This window comes from Kogia breviceps, chromosome X (genome assembly GCF_026419965.1).
Source record: "Kogia breviceps isolate mKogBre1 chromosome X, mKogBre1 haplotype 1, whole genome shotgun sequence".
NCBI classification, from domain to species: domain Eukaryota; kingdom Metazoa; phylum Chordata; class Mammalia; order Artiodactyla; family Physeteridae; genus Kogia; species Kogia breviceps.
Window position 1 is genome coordinate 73,269,750 of NC_081330.1, and position 18,756 is coordinate 73,288,505.

General features: G+C 48.4%; 1 protein-coding gene across 4 annotated transcripts in view; it reads right to left on the reverse strand.

Moving 5' to 3' along the window:
• Positions 1–3: 3 nt before the first annotated feature.
• Positions 4–18,756, reverse strand: part of EDA (ectodysplasin A) — a 403,077-nt gene continuing 384,324 nt past the window's right edge. Inside the window, exons 4-8 of one of the 4 annotated variants that reach the window (XM_059050456.2) lie at positions 11,294–11,473; positions 9,791–9,825; positions 8,811–8,862; positions 5,795–5,925; positions 4–3,972 (exon numbers count right to left, since the gene is read on the reverse strand). In XM_059050456.2, the coding sequence (XP_058906439.1) occupies positions 3,721–3,972; positions 5,795–5,925; positions 8,811–8,862; positions 9,791–9,825; positions 11,294–11,473 (650 nt within the window). In that variant the 3' untranslated portion in view covers positions 4–3,720. The remainder of the gene's footprint in view (positions 3,973–5,794; positions 5,926–8,810; positions 8,863–9,790; positions 9,826–11,293; positions 11,474–18,756) is intronic. The other 3 variants (XM_059050457.2, XM_059050459.2, XM_059050458.2) reach the window with 3 other exon arrangements.

Consider the following 18,756-nt stretch of genomic DNA (forward strand, 5'->3'; position numbering starts at 1 on the left):
ATCTTAAGAACAAGGGGAAAAAAGCTTTATTTGCAAAGAATAAACCATTAATTTACACAAACTTACATCCCAGTTTATATACATTATGTATAGTTTATATACACAGTATCTCACACTGAATGCTGACCCCCAAAGCAGCACTGGGCCTGCCTCAGGCCATCCTCACCACAAAGCCCACCCCTGCAACCCCAGCTGGAAGCTTTTTGGCTAAAGAAATGACATACCCCAACTCCACTTGAAGAGAGCCCTGAAAAGGATTACCAAACAAACAAACAAACAAACAAAAACAACCCAGTTCCTTCTTTGTGCTCACATGGCCTAGGGAAGCCTCCAGGCAGAGACGGGGCCTGAGGCAGCACCAGGGTGGCCTCAGGACTCCGTGGTGTTGGGCCCATCTGGAGCCTTCCATCCAGAGGCAGAAGCTGGGAGAGTGCCCTGGGGAAGGAAGCACTCTGACCAAAGCTGTGGCTATGCTTTCCCTGCCTGGCCAGGCTCCTGATGGGGGCCAAGAACTTCCAGCCTCGAGTCTGTGGGTGGTAGAAATAAGGGGGCTGTGTGGGACATGGACTGTTCCCCCCTCACCCTGCTGAGTCTGGAAGTTGGGGCTCCTTCACCTCGGGCAGATCGACTTCCATCTCTGGGCCTCAGTTTCCACATGAGTCACATGGGGTAGAACATAGGTTGGGCTAGATTCCCTCTAAGGGCCTCTCAAACTTTCAGTTTATCTGAATCTGTCTGCATCCACCACAAGTTACATAAAACACACATACTCACACGTGGCTCAAAGTCTTTGTTCACCTCCAGGGTCCCTACCCTTTACTGCTTATCAAAAGAAATTTGGCTCAGGGTGGATGAAGGCGGAAATAAGGCAAAGACAACATTTTCTGAGGAACCAGTAGCTGAGTAGCCCTCAATAGCTGCCTTTTGTGTCAGCTTTGGCTGTTGAAGCCGAAGCAGCTGGCAAAGCCCCCGCCATGCAATTCTCCTTCAAACCTCTGTCATCCACTTGCTTACGAATGTCCTCATCCCATTCTCTATGCTAGCCTTGGCCTTCTGGAAAAGCCACATTGGCATAATTCCAAGGTGTGAATCTAGTTCCACATTCTCTTAAGAGTAAACTGCTTCAATAACTTTGCAGCAACAGGGATACTTCTTGCTTCCCTCATCACCCCTCTCCCTCCAGGGTTCCTTTTGAGGGGTCGCAATGAATAAAGGAGTCCTGTGCAAATCCTACTTCCTCTCTAATCCCCTCCATATCTGGAGAATAGGGTGGATGTCAGAATGTCCTTTAGGGGAACAATTAAGAAGCCTTTTCCTTCCTTCATCTCACACCCTTTTGGCTTTAGAACCAGACCTCTCTCAGGTCTTCCCTGCATCCCTGAGAGATCCTGGTAGTACAGAGGTCTTTGTGGTATGGCAGAAAGAGATAAGGAGTCACTTAGTAGCTGCAGGAAGTGGCTAGTTCCTATAACCTGTCTGAAGGGTAACCAGAGGAAGTCCTTGTCCACAGTTGGGGCTCCATACACAATGGTTGGTTGGTTTATTGGGTGGATGAAAGAACATGAGGGGCATCCATTCTGTGGGTACTGGAGGCCTGCTGCTTGGACATGGTACCAAGATGATTCTTCTGAACACAAGAGCTCTAAGGCTGATGGGTGTTTTCCAAAGAAATTGCCTACTCTTTTGCCCCAGAGCCCCTGGCACCTAAGAGAAAAGGTGTTACCAACAAGGAATGAAAACTAGCCTCTTTGGGTTTCTCCCTAGGTCCCTCAAGGATTTGAGCTCCATATTACCATTTTTATTGGTTCTCTCTAGATTCCAAATTCAGCACAATGCTGGGACAGAACAGAATAGCTTTGTAATCAGACCTGGTTGAAAGCCCCAGATTTGTGACTTAAGCTGGTCAAAGCACTTAACCTCTCTGAGCCTCTTCTATACAATGGGATTGGTAATATTATCAAAGGAGATAAGAGAGAAAGCACTTTACAAACTTTAAGGAGATGTTCTCATCAGATCCTGCTATAACTGAGGACTGTCTAAGGCACTTTATAGGAGCTGGGGCCAAACACATGCCTCAAGTTTGCCTCAGCTGGGGTGGCAAGGCTGTCACTAGCAACCAGATGATGGTGGCGTAGCTCAGTCCCTCTTGCCCTGACTCTTGAAGGGTCAAGCAGTGTATTTGCTTAGAAAGGGAAGGCACAGCAGAGAAATGAGTACCTGTTGTTTTTGGTGGATTTCAGCTGCCCGAAGGAGCTTATTCCCTCTCTCCTCAAAAGGAAACTTGTTTCAGGAGTAAGAGTAGCAGATTCTACAAGACTGGCCCTCCCAGCTTTGGGTTAGACCCAGCACCTAGACTGGGCCTGGGCAGTTAGAAATAAGGCCCTTGAATGATCTTGTCTTATGATTTGATGGGAAGCTTGGGGTTGCGGGGGCAGGTGTCTTTGGGCCTGACTAGAGGGCAGAGTCCTGCCCCATGCCTAGATGCTGCCTCCTTCTGAGCCTGGATTCAGGGGAGCAGCCCTGGAATCTATGGTGACTCTGCTGTGCTGTGGTTTTCCGGAGCCAGAGAGAAGAAAGGGGGATGTGGTTAGTAGGGCATCAGCTGCTGTCCTTTCAGACAAGGCCTGGGCTAATGGCCACTTGGGTTGCAACACACTTGAAGAAAACCCTGTCCTATCCTCAGCTCTTACCCTTTCTAGGTCAGGTAGAAAAGCTCTGTCTTGCCGAGGCCCAGGGTCAGTCTAGGGTTTGGGAATGTTAGCGGGCTAGCCTGGCAGCTGCCTAAATATTAGAATTTGAAGGAACTTCTGGAGGTCATACAGTCCAACCCTTTGCCCCCAGACACGACTCGACTAGATGAATATTTGTGTTGCTTAATAAATGGAAAATTTCCTTTGTGCCCAGGTAATCTAAAGAGTATCCCAGACTCACATAAACACAGGTCCCAGGATAGACACCTGTCTCAGACAGAGGTAGGCTCTGGGGAGGAAGAAAACGGGGGTTCTCGCCAGGTTGGGAAAGGGGACAATTGAGGGGGGGACCCAAGGAGTCTTCTGAGCTTGGAGCACAGCTGTAAACAAAGTGAAAGACATGTGGCCCCAAGCACGGCCTCTGTTTCTTATGCAGGCAGGTTTCTGGCCATGCCCTGCAATTGCTCCAAGGAAAAGCAAACCTCCTGTCCTCAAAGCCCTGCCAGCTGCTGGGACGCGGCTCAGAGAGTGGGAAGACCATCTGGCAGGTTTCTCCCCTGGGCTCTGTCACAAGCACCTGCCTTTCCCTCCCTACCCCTCTCCTTAGGTTGCAATGCTCCCCTCCTGCCCCGCCCCCGCCCCACCCTTCGGGGTCCGAGGCTCGCCCCACAGTCTGGGCTGCACCTTTGCTAATTCTCGCCTGCTGCCTGAGCCCCTCACTTCAGTGCAACAAAATGACACCCGGGACCTCGAGGTTGAAGAGTCATGCCAGAAGCAGTGAACACGGAGCCAAGGAGGAAGGTTCTGCTTCATGTCCTGTTCACTCAAGGTCATTCTGGAAAGTCAAGCAGGCCTTGTCATCCTGGAGTCACCGGGGAATAAATAGCACTGGGGCATTTTTCTCTGTGGCTGCGACACCCACACACCTCACTCCACAGCAGCACTTAGAGGTTCTGGAAGTCCCGGCTCCCTAACCTGGGGTAGGAGCACGGGCAGGGGCAAAACGGGATTGGGGAGCGGGGGGGGGGATCTAGGATGCAGGGGCCTCGCCCAGCCTGATGGCCCCGAAGAAGGTGGTGTGCTTGCTCATGTTGATGGAGATGTCGGCGTGCACCATCTTCACGGCGATCTTCTGCCGCGCTTTGAGAAGGCAGACGCCTGCCGTGTAACAAGTGTTGTAGTTGGTTTTGCCTGTCTCGATGCTGCGGGTGCACTGCAGGAAGGGCTTCTCGTCCACCACCACCTCATAGCTGGCAAAATCAGTGAAGTTGATGTAGTATACCTGGGGGAGAGGCAACGAGAAGGGATTGGGGGCGAGCGGAAGGAGAGGGTGGGCCCTCCGGTGGTCCCTCCCTCCCCCTCCCCCTCTCCCTCCCTGGTGACCAGCAGACGCCACCTGCTCACGCGAGCTGCCACTGCACCTCTTGAAGGCACGCTAGTCTGCCAACAGGACGGGCGGGGTGACAGGCGTATTCGCTGTCCTACCTCCCCCCGATTGGGCTCAGGGGTTAAGCAAACCTCTTTCAACAGCACACGGGTGGGAGACTCTGCGAGAGCCAGAACCACACCTCATTCACCCCTTTACCTCCCCCAGCGTCCCCTCCCCACCCCCTGCCCTCCTTGGCCCTGGAGTGAAGCACAGTTCTCGGCACACATTAGGTGCTGGATCAGTGCTACAGACACGAACGAAGGCGAATCAATGTCCAATTTCCAGCCCCAGGGACCATTTGTAGACAAACTCAGCAGTTACTGATTCCCCAGAGAGGGCACAGGAACAATCTGCGAGTTCTTCAGTTGTCTCTGCTTGCACCCCGCTCCCCTGCAGCTGAATTTCTCTCACTGATTCTCCCAGTGCCCCTTGGCGCTCTCATCTGATGATTGAGGAAACAGATGCAGAAGGATGGAGAACTGTCCATCACAAATGAGATAAAGAATGTAGAAGGGAAAACTAACTTCATGGCCAGAAGGAAGTGCTAAGCTGTGTTCAGTGGCGTGATGTCCAGGGCATCTTCCCAGTTTGCGTGGGTTACAAGGCCTGAGGCCACTCCCAGTTCTATCCCAGACCCAGAAAAATTAATTTTTCTCTTCTTCACTACCCTTATTCTTCACACCCCACCCCCAGCTTTGATTCCCACCCCCAGCAGATGGCACTTAGGACATTCGGATCATACCCCTGGGGACTGGGACACTCATCTGTTGCCCTAACTCACTTTATGAAGGCTGCTCCCACCACAGGCTGTTCAGGAGGCTGCAGTGTATTCAGGTGCCATACAATTTCTTGGGTCAGGACCCAAGCTGTGCCAAGATGCTCAGTAGGCTCAGCAAATGCTCGTGAACCCACCTTCTCTGGCCACTCTCCTGGGAGACCCTTCTGCTGGCGTCAGCGTCTTTCTGTCCATCCACCTGCTTGCTGCCTGCATCTCAGAAGCCCCGGCCTCAAGGCTCGCCCACCACTAACTCTGAGGAGTCACCCCATTGGAGACAAAAAAACAGGAGTGGAAGTGGATGGGCAACTGGTCGACCTGGAGAGTGGGCCCCGGGCCAGGATGAGGACAAAAACAGGGAGAAAAGGGCTGGGAGAACGACAGCAGGGGGGAGGCAAGAATGACAGAGAAGCAGAAAGGTAGAGAAACAAACGGGAGAAAGAAGAAGGAAAGAGAAATCTTTTTGAGGTGGAGAGAAGGTCCGGAAGGGCACTCTCAGTCTTCATTATAAAGCCAGTAGTGTGGGAGGAAGGGGTCCTCAGCAGCCCTGGAACTGACTTGCAAAGAATATATACTAAGGCAGAGTTCAAGTTTGGCAGTAGAACCAAACAACTCAGTGGGGAAACTAGGGCCTGGGGCTCTGTAGGAAGGAATCAGATGGCAGGGCGTGGGATGGGCCTCTTTTCAGTTTTTCAATCATATCTGGTTAGGAGAAAACTCCAGACAGCCCCCTCTCTCTTTCCTCCCTCTTTTCAACTCCCTCTCAGTGCGCCCTCCCCCACCCCCAAAGCAGGACGTTAGCCATTGGCCGGTCTGGGCTGGCTCCACAGTGCCCCTCTGTGGCCTGCACGAGATCTGCATTCTGGATATAAGAAGAGTTAGGCCTGAGACCGTACTCACTTCTACCTGACTATAGATGAAGTAGGTGCCGTCCACCAGTACCTCCAACTCCCCACTGCGGGGGTGTAGCTTAAACACCTTGGGGTTCATGGTGATGCGAGACCAATCATTGAGCACTCCACCTGAAAGATCTCAGTATGAGAGAAGGGCAGTCACTCAGTACATGTCAGAACTATCTGGGCAATAAACATAAGAAATATCAAGCCATACACAGCCCCCAGCCCCATCCCAATACACCCTGGGTAGCCCAGGAGGCCGAGCTTTAAGAACAGCATCTGGAAGCAGAGAAAGCGGTGTGTTTGTAAAGTGGCAGCTAGGCCTGCTTCAGGCCCCTGGGGTCTGCCTGTCCTTCTTCCTCCTTTCCTGACCCCTTTGTCTGGAAGGATATTTAACGAACACCTTCCAGCTGGAATTGGGGGGGGGGAGGCAAGAGGGCGGGCACGCTGCCCTATTTTCTTTGTTGTTCTGGGACCTGCACAGGCAAAATTCAGACACTGAGGGGCAGGCTAGGTCTTATTATTCCATTTCATCTCACCAGCTATAGCTCCTGAATCCCTCTCCTGTCTTATAGGTTCATGGGTTTTCTCCTTGTCCTTAAGAGATTCCTTTTTATAGTACCTCCACACCCACTCCTTTCTGGAAAGCCTCACTGGGCCCCCAGGAAACCACTCAGCCCAAGGAATTGTTTACCCGGAGAACCTTAGGGATCAGGTGTGAGTCAGACTTCATGGCAGCCGGAGCAAGTGACCACCAGTAATAAAGCCCTGTAGGGGAGAGGGATCCTTATGAGAGTGAGGGATAGACCGCAATGTAGCACTAGAACCAACCAAAGAGATGGAGAGGGTGTCTGGGCACTGAGGCACCCCAGCAAAGCATGTCTCTCAGTAATACCCCATATGGGGTGGAGGGTCAGTCACTCCACTTTGGCTGGACGGTTGGGGCTGGCATGTGAGGGAGGAGGAAAAGCTTCCCTTTCCGTCTTGCAGCAAGGGGGATGTTCCTTCCCACCTCAAGAGGAGGGAGTCCAGGCCTAGGGAGCCTTTTCGCCTCAAAACCATCCATTCTTAATTCAAGAAAATATGTTTTGAAAGTCCATCCTTGGCTAGTCTCAGGAGGTCTTCCTTTCTGAGGTGTGAGGAAACTGGCCTTCTGGAAAAGGTGCCCATCTTCCCTTAAGGTGATAAGCAGATGGGATAGGAGTTTGGAGGAGATGCCTGGCTCTGCCCCTCATGGAGGACCACTCTGCATGGTATCTTCCTACCCCTGATGCCCTCACTCTTTATTTTAAATTTTAATTTATTCATTTTTGGCTGTGTCGGGTTTTTGTTGCTGCGCGCGAGCTTTCTCTAGTTGCGGCGAGCGGGGGCTACTCTTTCTTGTGTTGCGGTGCGTGGGCTTCTCATTGCGGTGGCTTCTCTTGTTGCAGAGCATGGGCTCTAGGCGCACAGGCTTCAGCAGTTGTGGCGCACGGGCTTAGTTGCTCCACAGCATGTGGGATCTTCCCAGACCAGGGCTCGAACCCATGTCCCCTGCATCGGCAGGCGGATTTTTAACCACTGAGCCACCAGGGAAACCCTGATGCTCTCACTCTTGCTTCTGTTGGAACTAAAGATCAGCATAGACTACTACTGGGGATTGGCCCAGAGGGGTTGGAACCAGTCTTGTTATACGGTGGGAGCAAAATCAGTAGCTTCTGGCATAAACACTGAGGTCACCCATCGAGATACCCAAACAAATCTATTTCCTGCCTGTCTCACCCCTCCCTGGACAGATGGTGATCATGGCCCACCCAGGTCCCTGGGGCCCAAGATACTTGGTCCCAGCAGGACTGCTTAGGTTTTGGTGCCATTCTGTTCCTACTTATATTTCTGAGGTGATTGAGTCAGGCATCCTGGTGGCACTCCAGGATGTAGCCATGCCCGATCATTAAGGAAGCAGAGCACAGCCAGTTCAGGACTGGGCTCTTAGAAGCTGTCCCCGTGCAGCAGGTTTCTGAACCTTCATTTACTGTTTCTGTACTCACAGCCCCTCCCAGTAAGCGTCTGGCATCTTGGCTGACTTGCTGCTTCCCGAGGCTCCTGGGGGTTCATGCATTTTAGGATTTGTGCACCCCGGGGACTGGACATTATTTCAAAGTGCTATTCTTTAATGAATGTCCATGTCTCTTTGAGGAAGAAAATGAAGCTAATCATTCAGTGGAGTATACACACCCATCTCTGAAGTGGCATAGTGCGGTGGAGAGAGTCAGACAGATGTGGTTTTGGATCCCAGCTCCTACACTTAACGGAAATCTTGGGCCAGTTAATTAACCTCTCTGAGCTTCAGTTTCTGTCTCTGTAAAAAGGAGCTAATGCCTACCTTTGTCGTGAGGATCAAATCAAATCAAAGACAAAGAAAGTATGTTGAAAACTCTAAAGTACCATACAGATATAAGGCAGGAGATTTAGTATGGTGTTGTCCAGTTTGTCTGGCACTCTGTTTCCCCACCTTTTAAATGCAGGGATTACACTAAATTAGGATTTCTAACCTCCTGAAATCCATCCCCCTTTTTTATAGACACTAGCATCTCATACTCCCTGGAGAGTCTAACATGCCCCCCACTTCCCTGAGAGAAATGCCTCCTCCACCCATTTTCTGTGTAGACCCATCAGACCAGAAGATTCGATTTCATGTCGTTCTACTTTCTCTAATTTGTATTGTGAAAATGGTGATAAAACTGCACATATCCCCAAGGGTGACTCTGATTCAGCCTCCACCTCCCAAGAACCCCTGGTTTAGACAATGTCTCAAGTCCCTTTCAGCTTCCTCATCAGCGATTCTAAATGCAATTTGTAGTAATCTTAAGGCAAGCAATTACTCAGGACAGCCAGCAGAGGGCAAAATGGAGTAGCGAATGGCCCCTAATGTCAAGGGTACCTCAGGGGCCTGGGAGGAACAAGGCTGGGTGACTATTTGAAGGCTGGGGGTAAGAGGAGGAGAAACTCTCCTTAGGGAGAGAGTCTACTTTGACTCTTACCATTCTTGACTTGGATTGCTGACCCTTGGCCCTGTAGATGCACCACGGCTGGCTGGGAGGATGAGAAGGACAGAGAGAATAGTCACTGTGAGAAATGGATGCTTGCTCAGCCACCAGTTGCCAGGATTCCACCTCTGGTTTCTAGTCTTCATTTGTATCCCAATTCTGATCCCTCTCCTCTTTCTTGGGACACGAGTGGCCCCATTTCTACTAGAGGGTAATATGATTTTGTAGCTCTGCCACTTCATAGCTGTGTGACCTCAGCCAAAGGTAATGCCTCTGAGCCTCATTTCCCTAAACTGTGAAACGGGGATCATGAGAATCTCTGTCTGACCTCTCTCACAGGGATGTCTGAAGATCAACTGAGGTGACGAATATAAAATGCCCTGCAAGCCATCCAGCACCGTGCAGCTGTGTAGATTGATTGCCATGACCAAACAGCTGTAGTGAGGGAGGCTGAGAAGAGACAAGGCGAGGCGGTGGAACCTGCCAGTAGAGACGGATCAGGAAGCTCAGAGACTAGGGAGGAACCCTTCAGGCCATGAAGGCAGAAGTCTAGCCTGGGCTTGACCAAGAGCTGGTTGGCTGATTTTCAAGGACCTACTCTTAAATTTCTAAGCTGCTGATGTCAGGTGGTCTGAGGGCCGACAAGGTGTCTGGGGTGGCCGGGGAGGTGGAGGTCCAGGTGAATAGGCCTGACTGGCAGCTGACTATTGGGTTTGGCTATGGTGACCCTCTGTCTCCTGGGGAATGGGGAAAAATGGCCGTGACTGAGACTCAGTTCCCTTGCTACAGGCAGGCCCTGGGGCAAAGCTTTTCTATTCATAGAGATGGGAGGAGGCTGTGAATGAAGAACCTCAGAACCTCCAGGGTCTCCTCACAAGATAAAGCCTCAGCAAATTTAATAGGGAGCAAACTCAAGGGTGGCTCTAGCCTGTGGTCTTCCCTCCTCTCCAGCAAGAGAGCAATTCCCAGCCAACCTGGTTTTCTCGAGTCCCAGCTTTATCAGCAGCACCTGCAAAATAGGACAGGCCAGTCAGAGGGCGTGCTCTTTCTACTTCCTTTACTCCTCACCTAGGCAGCCAGTGGCACTGGGCTTTTGCTACCTGTAGTGAAGCCCTGTCTGAGTGTTATTTTCCAGGGCTCAGAAATGGAGGGAGAGTCAGGGTGTGATGCAGGGCACTGGGGTAGGAGAGGACACCCTTTCCTTCTCTTACTTGCTCCCGACCTGCATGTTCAGTGGGCCCAGCACCCAGCAGGGAAACTGGCCTCTCACCAACGCTGGTCTAAGGGAAGTGCCAACGAGCACCCATGGAGACAGAGGAGAGTGTTTTCCTGCTACCACGTGACCCCGAGATGACGGTGCTTGCTTCTTTAACCTTTTGCTCCCTTTCTATTAATTTTCTTCATAGAGCGCATTGCCATTTGTAAATATCTTGCTTCTTTAATTGTCTCTCTCCTCCTGTAGGACATAAATTCCACAAGAACAGGGACCACTTATCAATATATCTCTTGCACATAGAAAGTGCTCAATTAATATTTGTGGAAAGATTGGATGAAAAAAAAACCCTAACTGCATCTCTTGGGGCCATGGTGACACTGATTAGCCCTGTTTGAACTATGAGTCAAAGAATCTGAGTCTTGTGGCGGTGAAGACCCAGAGAACTCAGCCATAAAGACTCCATTTCTATAAAGCCCTAAGATACAAGAGGGGAACAGGAGAAGGAAATAACAACTGACCTAAGCCCAGATAGTCTGACTCCAGTCAACTTCAATTAGGCAGGTTTGGATCTGGATCTGGATCTTTTGGATGCCCTTCTGGGCCCAAAGGGAAAGATGCAAGGAGATTAAATGATCTTCAAAGAGGCAATGTGTTGGGGGGAAGGATGTAGTGCAAAAAGCACTTGGTTCCTCAACAAGTTGGTCTTGGTGCCTGTGTCTGCTTCTTCCACAGCCTGAGTGATTCATAAGTTGCCAACTCCTTGACCGTCAGTGACTACTTGTCTACCTCTGTGGGAAAGACATTTCAGAGTTCAAGGGATGAGGCTGCTCTAGGGCTTGTCATTCTGTCCAGTCCCCAGCATTCCTCCTCATAGCCTATCTCTAATGAAACATCAGTATGTGAAGCTGAATGCTGGGAATCAGAGCAGACCAAATCCATCCCCTGTGGGAACTCTGGTGAACCCTTATGTCCTCTGTCTCTGGCTCATGAGTTTACAGGGAGGCCTAGAGTCAGGGAGGGCTTATGATGGGAGGGTTGAGACAGGTCAAGAACAGGTATCTCTTCCTTGACAAGCTGGTATAAACAAGAAGTTAGAGCAGGGCTTGTTCAATTCCCAGCTCTCTACTGAACTAAGGAGACCTGCATTTCTTATTGCACACCACTGCACACCACCATTTGAAACTGCTCTTGGGATCACCCACCCTTGCTCTATTAGAGAACTTTTAGGAGCCTAGGAGGGTGGAGAGATGGAGGAACTCACCAGAAGGTCCCTGGAGACCAGGGGGTCCTTGAGGACCAGGAGGACCTGGAGGGCCAGGTGGTCCCATAACAGTTGTTCCTGGAATTCCAGGAATCCCAGGAATCCCTGGGGGTCCTTGAGGTCCTGGAGGTCCTGGAGGTCCTGGGGGACCATTGGGCCCAGGAGGTCCTGCCTTCTTTCCTGAAAGACAAGATTAGGTATTACATTTGTAGTTATTGACTGAGAATGTACTGTCAGGAGTTCCACAGCCTTCTAATGACACAAAGTCGGCCCTCTGGGAGTTCCTGCTCTTAAAGAGGTGGATACTTTTATCATACGTGATACACACACACACACACACACACACACACACACACACACACACACACACACACACACACTACCTACCCTGTTTCATGAATAATCATTTACAGGTTGGGTTTGAAGATATAATGGCCCTCAAGGAGCTCAGTCTAGTGGGGAAACAGACACAGTCACACGATAGTAGAAGTGCTGCATTAGTGGTAGGGACAAAATGCTGGAGAGGTCAGGGAAGGCTTCAGAAAGGAGGTTACAGTTCGGCTAAGTCCAAAGGATCAGAATTGCCAAGTGGCTAGACCTATGGGTCACTTTTTAGAATTGAAAACTGGGCTATTGTTGAAGAGTGTGGCTTTCACGTTTACTGTCCACGCCTGATTTTAGGAAGAATATCAGCTCCAGGAAGGTTTCCTATAGGAGTTGGGATGTACAGGGACTTGGGCTTGGGATGGAGGTGGGAATGTGGGATTGGAAGGAGTCTGGGAGATGAGAGGTGGGGGAGGGGAGGGCGAAGGAGGGAAGGGGGGAGAGAGAGAGAGAGAGAGAGAGAGGGCTCAAGCAACATAAGGAAAGAAGGGGCAGTGGAGAGCAGAGAGCTGAGCTGAGGAGGAAGCAGCAGGCAGGATTTTGCCTTCTCAGCTGACCCCTCTAAACCCTATTTTTAAAGATCTCTGGGAAAGGAAATTCTGCAAACTCCCTTGGTAACATGTTCCAATGTTTATCACCCCCTCACTGTTAGGAAGTTATTCTGTATATTGAACTGAAATTCCTCCTGTGGCAGTTTAAGCTCTTATTCTATTGTTTGTATAGATAGAGAAGAATAGCTACCATCATGCACACAATAACCCTCATGTGCTCAAAGACATTAAGTCACCTATCAACCTCTATTTTTATAGGCTAAATAATCTGGCTTCCCATTTTTTTTTTTTTTTTTTTTTTTTGCGGTATGCGGGCCTCTCACTGTTGTGGCCTCTCCCGTTGCGGAGCACAGGCTCGGGACGCGCAGGCCTAGCGGCCATGGCTCACGGGCTTAGTTGCTCCGCGGCATGTGGGATCTTCCCGGACCAGGGCACGAACCCGTGTCTCCTGCATCGGCAGGCGGATTCTCAACCACTGCGCCACCAGGGAAGCCCTGGAGGCCCTATTCTTTTTTTTTTTTTTTTTTTTTTTTTTGTTTTTGTTTTTTTATTTTTTGCGGTACACGGGCCTCTCACTGTTGTGGCCTCTCCCGTTGCGGAGCACAGGCTCACGGACGCACAGGCTCAGCAGCCATGGCTCACGGGCGCAGCTGCTCCGCGGCATGTGGGATCTTCCCGGACCGGGGCACGAACCCGTGTCCCCTGCATTGGCAGGCGGACTCTCAACCACTGCGCCACCAGGGAAGCCCAGGAGGCCCTATTCTTGAATGTATTACTAATCTAGCCACCAGGTCCTCCCCGTTTCCTCCTCGCTATCCTTTCAGAGCAGTCTCAGCCTTCTTATTCCATATTCCAGTCCTTCCCACATCCCCACCAGAATGTAGCTATGTTAACAGAGTCATAACTGTGGTTTTGAACCAAAACCTCCAGTTCCTCCTGTTTAACCTCCTCTGCTCCATGCAGTCCAATTCAAGCACTGCAGGTGGTCACAGGTGGGTGGCTGCTTCCTCCCTTCCTCGCTTTTTCACAATCTTGTGGAAGTCTCAGGAATGGGAGCCTTTCCCCAAACTCCATCATGGTGTCTTCACCTGTGATACTTTCTTCCTTTTAAAATATAACCCTGTCAAGTCTCACTTAAATACCTCCTTCCCGACTCTACCTCCTGGCTCCCTGGGCTCTCAGGGAGGAGAATCCTGTTCTGATTTATCAGGTCCTCTTTTAAGAAGAATGCCACGTGCTCAAGATACCCAATCCCCATGGCAATGCCACTCAAGAGGTCACTTGTCCATGTCTAACCACATCTGCATTTGCAATGAAACAACAGGGTCATTGTGGGGCCCCTTCCCCAGGGAGGAAAGGAAGGAAGGTCCATAAAGCTTCTCTCTCACGGAGAGACAGGAGTCTTAGCATTTTCCCTGCACTTTGCAGCAAAAGATTGAATCTGCCCGGTTTTGAGATCTAGCAAATTTTAAGATGCCGAACAGCAAAGCCATCTCCCTTCAGATTTGGGCAGCTTCCAAGTCAGGCTTATTCAGCACCCAAGTTTCAATTCCGGCTAGTGTAGTGGAAAAAAACAGGGAATCTGTAGTCAGGAGATAAGGCTGTAAGCCTCAGCTCTGCCATGGACGTATACTTTGGGTAAATCCCTTCCTCTCCCTGAGCCTTAGTTTCTCCATCAGTAAAATGAGGAGCTTGGCCTCGATGATTTCTCTAAGTTTCCTCCCAAGACTGAGGTTCCATAAGGAAGATTGACTTACCCCTGGCAGTCAGGAAACTTCCCTAGCCTGGTTATAAAGTCTGCTTCTCTCTCACTCTTCTCTGAGTGGCACAGACACAGGGGATGGTGCATAGTAGGCTGTACTCTGTCCCAGAATGTCCAGGTCTAACAGTGATTTTTGAGCTAGAGGGGCTTCTGTGGGTAGTGTGAACTTTAGTGTCAAGGCTGTGAGTCTCCTGTGATTGTTAATGTAATTTTGGAAGAATTACAGCCAGAAACTCCTGCAGTGAAAGTGAATAATGGTTGCAGTGTAAACAGAGAATGTTCACTTATGAAAATGCTAGAAGGCATCTGGGAACAAGCTCCTGCTGGGATCTAGTTCTGCAGCTGGTCCTCTTTGCTCCTCTGCAACCAGGTTTAGGTAACTGTGCTTCTCATCCTTGCATCCTTACAGAAAGTTGGCCCCACAGAGGAGCATGTACAAAATGGCCCTTGGGCCAAGAAGATGACTTTAGAGGACTGGTTCCTTCTCTGGATTTCCTTACTTTAACAGAGCACCTCACAATACAAAAGCCCAGAGTCTTTTGTACTTATCAAGTTACCCTGTGTAGTCTTAGATGCAAGAATACACACGTTCTTTTAATGAAGCTCAAATTATTGAAAGAATAAACTAAAAGCAAGGGGGGGGGAGAGAGAGAGAGAGAGAGAGAGTTATGGGAGGGGAAAAATTCCATTAAAGGATGGAAATTAAATGAACAACTCAATTACCTCTTCAGGCATGTGTCTATTCACTGTGTCCAAGGATATCATTATTAAATGGCTTCTAAATCACTTTCAGCCAAGGCAAATGTTTAAAGCCTGTGTGCATTCTCTTCCCAACAGTGGCCCACATACAAGGTAGCAGTGCTGGGCAGTGATCCAAGTCACTGCCAGAGGCATTGGGACCTCTTGAGTTTGTAATTTCAGAGCTTCTCGCCTAGACAACTGCCTTCCATTACCACCAGCAAGTGTGTTCTCTCGGTGCTCACCCCTTGGATGACACTTCAAATGGGTGCTGCTCCCTACCACACACATGCCCTATATTTGGGTAAATCACTAGCCTACTTGCTGTTCCTTCAGACACGACATGTTCTTTCATGCCTCTGAGAGATTTCAGTATGTAGTTTTCTTTGCTGGAATACTCTTCCCCTTCTTTTTTCCTCATCCTTCAAAGTCTAGGTTAGATAATGCTTTCTCTGAGATGTGGGACCAAGCATGAGAAGCTCATGCTTCTATGATTGCACTTTTAAAAATATTGTACTTCAATTATTTGTGTGTGCTTCCATGATTCCAACTATACCGGGAGATTTTGGAGGGCAGGAACCATTTTTCGTCATCTCTGTATCTCTCTTCCTGACAATTACAAGATGCTTATTCACTGTCTAGTGAATGAGTGAGTGGAAAAAAAACTTAGTAGCTGTCATTAGAAAGTGCTCTCAAGTCTACCTATTAAGAAAGAAAGGAAGGGGACTTCCCTGGTGGTGCAGTGGTTAAGAATCCACCTGCCAATGCAAGGGACACAGGTTCGATCCCTGGTCCGGGAAGATCCCACATGCCACGGAGCAACTAAGCCAGTGCACCACAACTACTGAGCCCGAATGTCACAACTACTGAAGCCCGCGTGTCACAACTACTGAAGCCTGCATGCCTAGAGCCCATGCTCTGCAACAAGAGAAGCCACCGCAATAAGAGGTACATGCAGGGCAACGAAGAATAGCCCCCGCTTGCTGCAATTAGAGAAAGCCCGCGTGCAGCAATGAAGACCCAATGCAGCCAGAAATAAATAAATAAATAGATAGATAGATAAATAGATAGATTTTAAAAAAGAAAGAAAGAAAGGAAGTCATCCCTGGGCTTGTGTTAGGAGCAGAGGTTGTCCTTGTCCAGGCCAGGGGAGCTTTCTAGGTTTGTTAAAATTTCTGTCTTAAAGGGATGTGATAAGAACGGAAAACCACACACTTGAAAGTCAAATTTGGGCTTCCCTGGTGGCGCAGTGCTTAAGAATCCGCCTGCCAATGCAGCGGACACGGGTTCGGGAAGTTCTCACATGCCGCGGAGCAACTCAGCCCTGTGCGCCACAACTACTGAGGCGCTCTAGATCCCGCAAGCCACAACTACTGAAGCCCGCGTGCCTAGAGCTCATGCTCCACAACAAGAGAAGCCACTGCAATGAGAAACCCGTGCACCGCAACGAAGAGTAGTCCCCACTCGCTGCAACTAGAGAAAGCCCGTGTGCAGCAACAAAGACCCAACGCAGCCAAAAATAAATAAATAAATAAATTTATGAAAAAAAAAAATGAACGTCACATTTACTTTCTTAAAAGACAGAATAGCTTGGTGAATGCCCAGGCTCCACAAAGAAAGGTTTCCTCACTGACTCCAGTTCTCTGGCTTTTTCCCAATTTTGCTCAGCTCAGGTCCTTAGGGGCCAGGCCATTCTTCAGCTTCTTTACAGCAGGGACACAGGTATCCCATGTGGGCCATGGCATCTGAAGCAACCAGAGTACCCTAGTACTCAGAGAAGTGGCAGGAGGCAGCTGAAGCCAGTCTTTCGGGCCTAGTCTGGGGTTGATAATCTACTCTGTAAAGATCCAGAAATGTTAACAGACAGAATCATTTTGCTTAGACCATTTTAATGAAAACTCATGAATTTCACTCTATTTTCCTCCCAGGTCAGAACACAGAAAGAAATAGGTACTTAAAACTCGTTTCGTGGTTGGTTCTTTTTTTTTTTTTTTTTTTTAACATCTTTATTGGAGTATAATTGTTTTACAATAGTGTGTTATTTTTCCCTCTACAACAAACTAAATCAGTTATACATACACACATGCTACCACATCTCCTCCCTCTTGCATCACCCTCTCTCCCACCCTCCCTATCCCACCCCCCCAGGCGGTCACAAAGCACAGAGGTGATCTCCCTGTGCTATGCAGCAGCTTCCCACCAGCTATCTAATTTACATTTGATAGTGTATATATGTCCCTGCCACTCCCCCACTTGGTCACAGCCCACCCCTCCCCCTCCCCATATCCTCAAGTCCATGCTCGAGTAAGTCTGTGTTTTATTCCCGTCCTACCACTAATCTCTTCATGACATTTTTTTCCCTTAGAGTCCATATATATGTGTTAGCATACGGTATTTGTTTTTCTCCTTCTGACTTACTTCACTCTGTATGACAGACTCCAGGTCCATCCACCTCATTATAAATAACTCAGTTTCATTTCTTTTTATGGCTGAGTAATATTCCATTGTATATATGTGCCACATCTTCCTTATCCATTCATCTGTTGATGGACACTTAGGTTGCTTCCATGTCCTGGCTATTGTAAATAGAGCTGCAATGAACATTTTGGTACATGAGTCTTTCTGAATTATGGTTTTCTCAGGGTATATTCCCAGTAGTGGGATTGCTGGGTCGTATGGTAGTTCTATTTGTAGTTTTTTAAGGAACCTCCATACTGTTCTCCATAGCGGCTGTATCAATTTACATTCCCACCAACAGTGCAAGAGGGTTCCCTTTTCTCCACACCCTCTCCAGCATTTATTGTTTCTAGAGTTTTTGATGATGGCCAATCTGACCGGTGTGAGATGATATCTCATTGTAGTTTTGATTTGCATTTCTCTAATGATTAATGAGGTTGAGCATTCTTTCATGTGTTTGTTAGCAATCTGTATATCTTCTTTGGAGAAATGTCTAATTAGTTCTTCTGCCCATTTTTGGATTGGGTTGTTTGTTTTTTTGTTATTGAGCTGCATGAGTTGCTTATAAATTTTGGAAATTAATCCTTTGTCAGTTGCTTCATTTGCAAATATTTTCTCCCATTCTGAGGGTTGTCTTTTGGTCTTGTTTATGGTATCCTTTGCTGTGCAAAAGCTTTTAAGTTTCATTAGGTCCCATTTGTTTATTTGTGTTTTTATTTCCATTTCTCTAGGAGATGGGTCAAAAAGGATCTTGCTGTGATTTATGTCGTATAGTGTTCTGCCTATGTTTTCCTCTAAGAGTTTGATAGTGTCTGGCCTTACATTTAGGTCTTTAACCCATTTTGAGTTTATTTTTGTGTGTGGTGTTAGGGATTGTTCTAATTTCATACTTTTACATGTAGCTGTCCAGTTTTCCCAGCACCATTTATTGAAGAGGCTGTCTTTTCTCCACTGTATATCCTTCCCTCCTTTATCAAAGATAAGGTGACCATATGTGTGTGGGTTTATCTCTGGGCTCTCTATCCTGTTCCATTGATCTATATTTCTGTTTTTGTGCCAGTACCATATTGTCTTGATTACTGTAGCCTTGTAGTAGAGTCTGAAGTCAGGGAGCCTAATTCCTCCAGCTCCATTTCTCGTTCTCAAGATTGCTTTGGCTATTCGGGGTCTTTTATGTTTCCATACAAATTGTGAAATTTTTTGTTCTAGTTCTGTAAAAAATGCCAGTGGTAATTTGATAGGGATTGCATTGAATCGGTAGATTGCTTTGGGTAGTATAGTCATTTTCACTATGTTGATTCTTCCAATCCAAGAACATGGTATATTTCTCCACCTATTTGTATCATCTTTAATTTCTTTCATCAGTGTCTTATAGTTTTCTGCATACAAGTCTTTTGTCTCCTTAGGTAGGTTTATTCCTAGATATTTTATTCTTTTTGTTGCAATGGTAAATGGGAGTGTTTTCTTAATTTCACTCTCAGATTTTTCATCATTAGTGTATAAGAATGCCAGAGATTTCTGTGAATTAATTTTGTATCCTGCTACTTTACCAAATTCATTGATTAGTTCTA